A 12,007-nucleotide genomic window follows, 5' to 3' on the forward strand; every position below is an offset into this window, starting at 1 on the left:
AGTCATTTGTGAGTTTTAGCCTCTCCTAGATGCTCCTGATAGTCCAAATCCTAAGTTTTTTTTCTTTCTTTTTCTTTTTGACTAGGTACTAGATATTGAACCAAAATCTCACAATATGCCAGGCAAACATTCTATCATTGACAGACATGCAAAGATACATACAGCCCACTACAAAGATTTGATGCTTGTTAAAGGTATTGGTTAACTTAGAACTGACTTTTAAAAAATGTTGTTTCAGCCGGCCGTGGTGGCGCACGCCTTTAATCCCAGCACTCGGGAGGCAGAGGCAGGCGGATTTCTTTTTTTTTTTTTTTTTTTTTTTTTTTTTTTTTTTTTTTTGCAGGCGGATTTCTGAGTTCGAGGCCAGCCTGGTCTACAAACTGAGTGCCAGGACAGCCAGGGCTACACAGAGAAACCCTGTCTCGAAAAAAAACAAAAAACAAACAAAAAAAAAATGTTTCTACCTTTCTAAGAATTAAGTGTGTCTATTTGTAATTTCCATCTGTGTTCCTTTCCTTCCATAGCTCTTGATAGCTTCATGTGTTGTAAGTTCATTCATAGACACTTTATACCTTTCTTTTTAAAAATTTTTATGTGTTTATTGTTGCCAAGATTTAGTACATCCTTATCAATGTTATGCATGATCTTAAAACTATAGTACATATATAACTATATATTTAACTATATTTATATATGAATGTAATGTTCATAACCTATTTGATAATGTGCATTTATAGGCACATAAGTTAATAAAATGGGCATGCATAATATTAAATGCATTATTACCCAATACTGTCATATAATTCAGTTACCAGATTAATTCTTATAAATATGTCCACACTTCTCTAATATCATCCGATTCTTATCTCGATATGCAGTGAAAGTTGTGGTCTTGGATTCAGGAAATCTCTTCAGGAAGGGAACACTGCTTGCTGGTTTGATTGTGTCCTATGCCCAGAAAATGAAATTTCCAATGGAACAGGCAAGTGTGTGCATTAAAGATGAGGTACTCACCACTGTTTTCAATCCATATACTGAAGTTGAAATCATACACAAGAGAAGTACACAGATTACATTCTTAAGATTTTGTGCTCATAATTAATAGTTATTTGTTAATAACATAGCTCCTTGTTATAGTCTACATTTAAGGGCTTTATATGATTACAAGCCATATTTAATTCAGTTAATACTTGTTGAGAATGTGAAAGGAGGCTAAGAATAATTTCTTCCCGAGAATTTAACATGTGGATTCTATATTCATGTATCTATGGCCAGTCTTGTCCAGCCTTTTTGAGCTGTATTAACATCATATTAAAACCATCAATCTGTTATAAATTCAACTTTATAATGCCCAGAACAGATCCTAAAATAGATATGATAGTAATACAAAGAGATTTGTCTTAACTCATTCAGAAGCTGGAGAGATGGCTTAGTAGTTAAGAGAAGTGGCTTCCCTTATAGTAGAAATGGGTGTGACCTCCAGCAGTACTATGATGGCTCACAACTCTCTGTAATTCAAGATCCAAGGGGTTTGACACCATATTTTGATCAACATGGGCAACTTATATATTTGTGTCACCGACCTACATGAAGATAAAATACTCAATCCAAACAGCATGAACTAATAAACTCATATGTCACAATATGACAATATATGGCATAAATTACTTCCAATATAAAAATCCTGTTTCCTGATATGTCTAGTTCAAATAAGTAGGTAAGAAAATCTCTCCAGATGCACAATTAGGGTTATGTGCAAAATCTTGCAGGATGAAGTAAGTGAGGCTACGTACATCTGAGAGTTCATCATGGCTTTTTTTTTCCCCCTTTGATTTAAGTTTTATTGCATTATGATGAGAAAAGATACATAATTTCAATTTATCTGAATTTGTTAACATTTAAAAACGTATTTTGAGGGCTGGCAAGTTGGCTCAGTAGAGCGCCGACTGCTCTTCTGAAGGTCTCGAGTTCAAATCCCAGCAACCACATGGTGGCTCACAACCATCCATAATGATATCTGATGCCCTATTCTGGAGTGTCTGAAGACAGCTACAGTGTACTTACATATAATAAATAAATCTTTTTTAAAAAACCATATTTTGAGTAAATAGACTTACATCACATTCTTCTTTCCCTTTTGTACCCCAACTCCTCCCGGAGAGCCCCCACTTCAAAACCTGCAATGCCTTTAGTATTTTATCATATTCTTTAAAATGTATAAAATATTGTAAAAATAAAAGTGAGTATTATAAAAGTTGTTTGATATAAAATAACAGTCAATTGAACAGTTTTATGTAGATGTTTGTCTACAGCAATACTGAAAATACATGTTTCTCTCAATATAAATTTCAAATAACTCCAACTACATTAACTATATGATATTTTTAAATAATATATCACTATTAGTTTTTTAATGAACATTAAGAAAGTCTGTTTGTTTGTTTGTTTGTTTGTTTTGTTTTTAGTAGAGCTTAAAATATTGGCTCTTACTGTAGTACAAACACAAAATAAGAACAGTGTTTGGGCATTGGAGCTCATTGTAATAAGGCTGTACTTGAATGTCCCTCATATCACCAAAGGATTTTACCTCCATAGTAGATAAGCTAAGAGTTGACAGTTCTGCTGCGCCAAGGAATGAATTGTAGGCACGATTTTTGGATATAGATTTCCTGCTATGGTTAAAGCTATTTGACTTGAGTGATTGTTGTCATTCTCAGCCCGCAGAGAACAGGTTACATTCATTTAAGAAATGGAGTGTGTATTAAGATTGTCTATCCATGAAGTCATTCATCAACTGTTTCAATGAACAACGGTTCTGCTTGGAGGGTGGTATAGACGTTAGGTGAGGGTAAAGTTCTGGTTCACTGGCTGTGATGATTTTGAAAGTCATTCATCTCAGAATAAGAGTAACTTATAAAGTCCTCTTCTTCAAAATTGATACAGTAATTATAAATATCAAGCAAAGCCTTCAGTTTCACTCTTTGCTGTTCTCTTACAAGCCACCTCCCAAATTAATTGCCTATATTTCTTTTGGCTGTATAAATAATTTTGAAATATGTAAGCTGTCCTGAAAACCACAGTATAGTGTAAAAACATCAAATAAGCAATCCTACTAATAGAGACGCTGAGATAGGAGAAGCATGATTTCAAGACGATTATGTGGCACACAGCAAGACCCTGTCATGTACAAACAAGCAGAAAGTGTATATGGATTTGACAATATTAGACCTATTTCTCCTACTACCAAATTAGAGAGACAATGGGATGACAGCCGACAAATTTCTAATTCCTCATATTTTTGAATTTCAATTGATTAGGATATGTTGGTAATATTAATTTTCATATTGAGATATTAAGGAAAAGTGATTGTTGCTTCCTGTTAATTTTCTTGTTAGAGGTGGAATTATGTTTGTGTGGATTTGTTTAAAGATTACTTTCTTGCTTGTTCTAGGGTGTAGTTTCACTCCTTGTGTTGGCATATTCCATCTATTATCCTTTATAGGGCTGGATTTATGGAAAGATATTGTGTAAATTTGGTTTTTGTCATGGAATATCTTGTTTTCTCCGTTTATGTTGATTGAGAGTTTTGCTATATATAGTAGCCTGGGCTGGCATTTGTGTTCTCTTAGGGTCTGTATGACATCTGCCCAGGATTTCTTTCATAGTCTTCTCTGGTGAGAAGTCTGGTGTAATTCTAATGGGTCTGCCTTTACATGTTACTTGACCTTTTTCACTTACTGCTTTTAAAAGTCTTTCTTTGTTTTGTGCATTTGGTGTTTTGATTATTATGTGACAGGAGGAATTTCTTTTCTGGTCGAGTCTATTTGGAGTTCTGTAGGCTTCTTGTATGTTTATGGGCATCTCTTTCTTTAGATTAGGGAAGTTTTCATCTATAATTTTGTTGAAGATATTTCCTGGCCCTTTAAGTTGGGAATCTTCATTCTATTCTATACCTATTATCCTTAGGCTTCATCTTCTCATTGTGTCCTGGATTTCCTGGATGTTTTGGGTTAGGAGCTTTTTGCTTTTTGCATTTTCTTTCTCTGTTGTGTCAATGTTTTCTATGGTATCTTCTGCACCTGAGATTCTCTCTTCCATCTCTTGTATTCTGTTGGTGATGCTTACATCTATGACTCCTGATCTCTTTCCTAGGTTTTCTAACTCCAGTGTTGTCTCCCTTTGTGATTTTTTATTGTTTCTATTTCCATTTTTAGATCCTGGATGGTTTTGTTCCTTTCCTTCGCCTGTTTGTGTGTTCCTGTAACTCTTTAAGGAATTTTTGTGTTTCCTCTTTAAGGACTTCTAGCTGTTTACCTGTGTTCTCCTGTATTTCTTTCTTTCTTTTTTTTTTTTTAAGATTTATTTATTTATTTTTATGTATATGAGTACATGTACAGCTGGTTGTGAGCCTTCATATGGTTGTTGGGAATTGAATTTTTAGGACCTCTGCTTGCTCCCGTTGCTCTGGTCGTCCCACTTACTCAGTCCCTGCTCGCTCAGGCCCAAAGATTTATTAAGTACACTGTAGCTGTCTTCAGACGCATCAGAAGAGGGCCTCAGATCTCATTATGGGTAGTTGTGAGCCACCATGTGGTTGCTGGGATTTGAACTCAGAACCTTCGGAAGAGCAGTCGGTGCTCTTACCCGCTGAGCCATATCGCCAGCTCTCTCCTGTATTTCTTTAAGGGAGTTATTTATGACCTTCTTAAAGTCCTCCATCATCATCATAAGTGATTTTAGATCTGAATCTTGCTCTTCCGGTGTGTTGGGGTATCCAGGACTTGCTGGTGGGAGAATTGGGTTCTGATGATGCCAACCAACCTTGGTTTCTGTTGCTTATGTTCTTATGCTTGCCTCCTGCCACCTGGTTATCTCTAGTGCTACCTGCCCTGACTATGTCTGACTGGAGCCTGTCCTTCCTGTGGTCCTGGTTGTGTCAGAACTCCTCAGAGTCAAGCTGTCTGTGATCCTGTGATTCTGAGATCCTGCGATCCTGGGTGTGTCCAAGCTACTGGGAGTCAAGCTGCCTTTGGGACCTAGAGATCCTGGTGTGACCAAGCTCTTTAGGATCCTATGATCCTCTGATCCTGGGCATGTTAGAGTGCCTGGGAACGGAGCTGCCTTTGGGTGTTGTGGGGCTGGCTGCAGAGTTTTCATCCAAGGTCTGCTCAGGGTGCTGGCCCAGACAAACCAGAAGGAGCCCTTGCCACTGGTCTGGCAGAGTTCTTGCATGCCTGGGTCCCACTGGTCCCAGTTACTACCGGTGTTGGGGACAGATGTTGTGTGCTCCTTACCTCTGATCCTGGGCACATAGGAGTGCCTGGGAGTGGAGCTGCCTCTGGGTGTTGTCATACCTTTCTTTTAATATTTGTTTACTCTATAACTTTCCCTTTCCCTTGTCTGTATAATTCATGGGAATGCACATGTGTAAGCAGATGCACATGCATGTGGTGAATATGTAAGCAGAGACTGGTATCAAGTGTCAATCACTCTCTATTCTCTGAAGCAGGGGTCTCTTGCTGAATCTGCTAGTGGGCTCGCTTGCTGGGCATTAACATAGGTCCTGGGGATCAGAAGTTCTTTATCCTAAGTCATCTCTCCAACCCCTAGCTACTGTGTATTTTTATTGTTTCAGAGAAGTCAGCAGGCAGACCTCATTCTGAACAGTTGCTCATGGAGGCTCCTGACTTTGTAAACACATCTATTTGTGCCTCTACCTACCATCCATGCTGAATACACCCAGTCAGCCTCTTAGCATGCTTCAGGTTCCACAGTTATAGGCTGTAAACTAAGTCTCCGGAATCTCCAGTAAACTCTTGAGGCATTTCTTCCCTCTACTCTTCCTTCACTGACTCTTGCAGTAACTCCTCCTCTATCCCTGCTCAGAGCCCTAAAACCAAAGGCTACTTATGCTCCTGGCCATATTAAGGAGTTTACTTCCTGCTGGTAACTCCTACCATCTTACCTTCTTGTTTCTCCTCCTATGTGCCTGGTGCATTCACATCAGTTGCTTTGAGGCTAACCTTGTTTTTGCTTCCTTTGTGTGTTGTTCTTACTGATTAATATTTGCACTCTTATCTTTCCTCATTGCTCTTTACTTAACTACTGTCACTCTTAGGTTTTAATTGCCAACTATATGCCCATGCTCTTTTGGGTGGGTGGGTGGGTGGAGTTGTGAGTTTGCTTTTAAGAGTTTTTTGGTTAATCTGAAAACAATTTATGTGTATGGGTGTTTTGCCTGTATCTTTATTTATACACCATGGCATGCAGTCTGTGAGGCCAGGAAACATTGGCTCTCTTGGAACTGAAGTTATGGATAGCTGTGAGTCACTATGTGGGTGCTGGAAACTGAACCCCGGTCTTCTGGAAGAGGTACCAGTGCTCTTAACCCCGAGACATCTCTCTAGCTTTAAATTTGTGTTTGTGTGTATGGATGTGTCATGGTATATATGGAGGTTAGTCTTTCCATCATGAGCATCCTAGGGATTGAATTCGGGCTTGGTGGTATCAGGCTTTACTATCTGAGTCATCTTGACCCCTGCCCCACCCCCACCTTTTTTGAGCCAGGCAGGATCTCATGTATGCAGATTGGTCTCAAACACTCGGAGGATGGTGAAATCCTGATCTTCCTGCTTCTATGTCCTAAGTGCTAGGATTCTAGCTGTCCTGCCATGCTCAAATTCATGACTCCTAAATTCTCATTTTTGCATCAGGCCTCCCTTCGGAACCCTAGAGTCATCTATCTATTCTCTTTGAATTTCTATGGGACTGTCTTAAAAGAATCTTAACTCCAGCATTTTTTATTACACTTCAGACAATTCTTCACAAATTCCTACAGTTTGTTTCAGTTGCTGCTTCTTCAACTGCTGTAAACAAAAGACCACGGGCAGTGTGGGAATAAGCAGACATTCTTTAAGGTTCGAGAACAAAAATGAAGATGAAGACCTTGTTCAGAGCTCTGTTCCTGGCTTGTGGCTGTCTCCCATCATGGAGTGTGTGCTATCTCCTCTTTCTGGAAGGACACTGATCTTGTCAGAGTAGACCTCCATTTTTTTCATTGTGACAGATTGTTTTTAAAAAGGGAGATTAGTTTTTATTACATTTTAAATTGTATGTAGGCATATATGTCTGTATTGAGAGTATATGTACACGGGTGCACATTGTATCACTTCAGCCCCGACAACACAGGTAATTTTAGAGTCTGCCTTTTGGTCTACTATCGAAACCTTTAGACCTATATATTTTTAAAAATTTATGAGCCAATACTTTTAGCCCATGGTGTTTTTGTCATGTTTAAATGTCTTCTCATCGGACAGTCATTTGCCTTTCTTTTTTTTTTTTTTTTAATTTAAGATAAGGTCTGTCTGTGTAGTCCTGGCATGTGCCACAAGGCCAGCTACACTTACCTGCTTTGTAAACTTCGATTTCTACTTTATGTTTAAGGTCTGAGGTAAGAATACAGCTCCTAAAAGCAACAGAAAAGCTGGGAATGTAGCTCAACGGCAACCTACTTAGCAGGTATAAGGATTAATGGCTGTTAGCTTCTCCCCACTTGACTTAATAATGTTCCTATTATAGTAAAAACCCATTTCCACAGGTGTTCACTAGTGATCTTTTGTGATTCACTACTTTATTGCTTTTTTTCTATAACCTCATGTTTAGTACCTAAGGCTAATCACCTCCCTAGGGCTCCCTGAAAACTTTCTTTGAAATTCATTTTAAAAACAATTTTCTTTCCAAACTGATTGCAAGTTCCTTCTGGGAATTTTTATTTCGATTAGAATTACAAATTACCTTGATGAGAATTATGTAAGACTTTATCTAAGACCTAACAGTCATTCATGTGCAGTTCAATTAATTAATGTATGAGTATGCATTTTCCTAATCTTTTTTATGCTAACTTAACTCTGGGCACAGGATTGTGTGTGTGTGTGAAGAGATGGTTTATTTCTGCTTGCCTTTACAGGTCATGGTATATCATTGAAGGTAGACAAGGCAGGAACTCAAACAGGAACTGAAGGAGAAAGCATCTAAGAATGCTGCTTATTAGCTTGGCCATTAACATGTTCAGTTAATTTTTTTTTGTTTATTAGATATTTTATTTACATTCCTGGTTTTCCCTCTGAAAACCCCTCTATCCCCTCCCCCTCCCCACCAACCCACTCACTCCTGCTTCCTGGCCCTGGCATTCTCCTACACTGGGGCATCAAGCCTTCACAGGACCAAGGGCCTCTCTTCCCATTGATGACCGACTAGGCCATCCTCTGCTACATATATATGCAGCTGGAACCGTGGGTCCCTCCATGTGTTGGTGGTTTAGTCCCTGGGAGCTCTGGGGAGGGAGTGGGGGACTGGTTAGTTCATATTGTTGTTCCTCCTATGGGGCTGCAGACCCCTTCAGCTCCTTGGGTCCTTTTACTAGCTCCTTCATTGGGGACCCTGTGCTCAGTCCAATGGTAGGTTGCAAGCATCCATCTCTGTATTTATCAGGCACTGGTGGAGCCTCTTAGGAGACAGCTATAACAGGCTTCTGTCAGCAAGCACTTGTTGGCATCCACAAAAGTGTTTGGGTTTGGTGATTGTATATGGGATGGATCCCCAGGTGGGGCAGTCTCTGGATGGTCATTCCTTCAGTCTCTGCTTTACACTTTGTCTCTGTAATGGGCACAGGATTTTATGTAACCCATGCTCACCTCAAAGTTGATATATATATATATATATATATATATATATATATGTATATATATATGTATATATATATATATATATATATATATATTTATTATTTTGGTGATGAAAAGCAAAGAGCAGAGAGCTGGATGACTTGTGCCTACAATCCTAGCATCTGGTTGGTAGAGAGGAATTAGGGGTTCGAGGCTAACCACAATTTTATAGTGAGTTCAAGGCACACATGTGCTACATGAAACCCTGCCAGTCTCAAACCCTTCAAAGCATATCCCCCTGTGAATATTATCTATCATGTTAGGTCAACTCCAATTAATTAGAGGTTGATGTGCCGGGTTCTGTTTATATCTGTGGCTCTATTTGCCAGTTTGGAAGGCAGTAGACTTTATATACTGGAGGAGTCTGGTTTCTGAGTTTGGTAGTAGTATCACTAGGCTTTAGTTTCCAGAGACCCAAGACTTTGGGGCAATAGTTATTGTGATGAGCCAAGGCAATCTCATCTCTAAATTGACAAGGTTGTACTAGACTCAGTAATTTCCAGATCTTCCAAAATTGTAGGTAGTCTGATGTTAGCAGGCCTTCTTGTTCCTTTTGCACTGTAGGCAACTATCCTGTAAAAGCAGCTGAAAACTATCAAGGTATTGACTATCAGCCAACTATCCGGGGGCTCTCCTGGGGAAATGGGTTCATGAAGTCTTTGGTTAGCCAGTAGCAAAGTGAAAAGATCCAACCAAAAGTTGTATATAGACTTATAGAAACCCTTTCTTGGGGGGGGGGGTGGCTAGGGAAAAGAGAAAAAGAGGAAGAAGACATCAAATATAACGTTTCGTCAGTCAGCTGGGTGTGGTGGCATGCACCTTTAATCCCAGAATTTAGAAAGCAGAGGCAGACAGATCTCTGAGTTTGAGGTCAGCCTGGTCTGCAGAGTGAGTTCTAGGACAGACAGGGCTACAGAGAGAAACCATGTCTTTAAGAAAACTAAACAAAAAATGTCCTGACAGTCCTACAAAACACTGTATATAGAGACAAGACACAGTAGCAATCTTTTCGAAGACTCTGGAGATTAAAAGTTCTGTTGCCCTGCCAGAAGTGGAGGAGGAAATGGAGGTTTTGTAGAAAGTTTATCACAAAGTGAGATTAGGAATTAAGTAGGCTGAGCCGCTGGGAGAACAAGGAAACTTTCCTGTGTCCTCAGATATGGAAATCCGCTCTAGAAATACGACAGCTAGGTAAGTGCAGAGAGATGTAAGGTGTCCAGTGTACTAATGCCAGTCACTCAAGGTGCCTGTCCCAGCTGGGTCCAATCAAACCCATGTTCCAAAGGCTCAATAACACATCTGGCTGTAAGGACCATTTATAAATGTATTTGGTCACACACATTCTTTGATATCAAAGGCCAGTGAAGTGACTGGGGCATAATGAATCAAGTCATTCTGTTTTTGACTACAGGTCTTAATGAGTGCCTCATTCTTGGGAGCCCTGTGTCTTTTCTCATCTGTCTGTGTTGTGTGCGCCATTTCTGCATTTACTCTTCCCATTGAGACCAAAGGACGGGCTTTGCAGGTAAGTGACTCAGGAAGCACTTGGATTTTCTTTCATTTGTTACCTAAAAACTATTTTTAATTATGTGTATGCATATGTGTCTGTGTGTGAGTATGTGAACTAGTGCAAATGCCCTGGAGCTGGAGTTACAGGCATTTATGAGGTGCCCAATATGGGTGCTAGCTGAGAACAGTAATTCATCTAAGCCACCTCTTAGCTCCTTAGCCGTCACTTTTGGCCAAAGATAAGCTTGGGATATGGATAGCCTTTATTAAGTCAGGAAAAGGTTTCTCATTAGAGGGTCCTGATAGAAATTCTGTATTTAGTCTTTCTCACATGTAGTTTTTAACAGCAATAAAAGGGAAGTTAACTAAGAATTCTCTTCCTATCTTTTTACATAAAGGGCACTGTTGGACATACAGGGAGCTGGGTTCAAGGCCAGCCTGGTCTACAAAGTGAGTTCCAGGACAGCCAGAGCTATACAGAGAAACCGTGTCTCAAAAAACCAAACCAAACCAAACCACGCCCCCCCTGCCCTACCAAAACCAACAACAAAAAAAAACCCAAAAAACCAAAACACTACCGCAGAGCCTTTGGGATCACAGGGTCTGTGTGTAGCAGACTAGTTCCTTTCCTAATATTTGTAGTGAGTGTGGACATTTCAGTGTGGACTCCCTGGGCCAGCTGTTTTAGAAAACCTAACTTCATGTGCCATGTACTAGTGGTTTCTTCATCTAGAAGCAGGCTGGTATATGAGCTGTGATTTCCAGCTGCCACAAGTAAACTGACCTCCAGTTCCACTGCATCTGGAAGAAGAGTTTGAGTTGAATTAAGCCTATGTAGCCAATATGAAGCCTGCCTGAGCAAATGTCTTACCAGACCACCATGGCACTGCCTAGGGAAGGGACCAGTCATGTGGCCAGAGGGCCCCTAATGGCTTCATCTCCCCAGACTAGTCAGTTCTGCTGGAAAGGACTGGCTTTTCCCCCCACAGCCCCCTGAGTTTTCCTTTCTCATTCTTCCTTTCATGATTGGTCTAATTAATATTAAAGATTATGAAGGCAGAAGTATTTGGCCTATGAAATTAATTTTGGCTTGGTTCTGTATTTGGGCTCCTTATTTCTCTGGAGGCTGTGGATGAAGGGAAGGCACAGCCTCCTTAACATTAGGTCTATGCTCAAGTCCCTGGGAACTTGGGACCACTGCTCTCATTATGGAACACAGAGGCCTCCTAAGATCTGGTTATCAGTGAGAAAGATGGAACTTTTCTACCTCAGAGCACAATGCTAACAGAAATAGTCTGCAGTTGATCCCATCACTGAGTACCAGTCAGACACGATGACTCAGGCGTTGCCTTTCCTATAAGGGATCAGCACACTTGTTATGCAAAGGATTACTAAGGACAAGCTGGGCAAATTTTAATTTTCCATTCCCTTCCCAAAATTTCCATTTTATACATTGGTGGTGACCCTCCTGCCTCAGCTTTCTGAGTGCTAGGGTTATTAGGTGTGAGCTACCAAATTGACAAATGAGAATGAAGAACCTAATGGATCCGTTAATGTGCCTCACAGGTTTCTAATTCATCCCCGCCTATAAAGCCAGGCCTTCTATTGCTAGGGTAGGATAGAGACTTGGCATTGGGGCACTGTGAGCCTTTAACATGTTGGTTCAATACATACACACAAACACACCCTGGCCATTGCATGGTGGTGCCTTTAGAAAAATTAAAGGTACACATATAGATACATACATGCTTACTGCTGTGATAATATTCACACGG

The 12,007-nt window shown here is 40.0% G+C and overlaps 1 protein-coding gene across 1 annotated transcript in view; it reads left to right on the forward strand.

Moving 5' to 3' along the window:
* Positions 1–12,007, forward strand: part of Svopl (SVOP like) — a 65,120-nt gene that overhangs the window by 51,952 nt on the left and 1,161 nt on the right. Inside the window, exon 15 of the mRNA XM_021164258.3 lies at positions 10,135–10,248. Within this exon, the coding sequence (XP_021019917.2) occupies positions 10,135–10,248 (114 nt within the window). The remainder of the gene's footprint in view (positions 1–10,134; positions 10,249–12,007) is intronic.

This window comes from Mus caroli, unplaced genomic scaffold, assembly GCF_978045245.1.
Source record: "Mus caroli unplaced genomic scaffold, Mus_caroli_1 scaffold_7, whole genome shotgun sequence".
Lineage (NCBI taxonomy): Eukaryota > Metazoa > Chordata > Mammalia > Rodentia > Muridae > Mus > Mus caroli.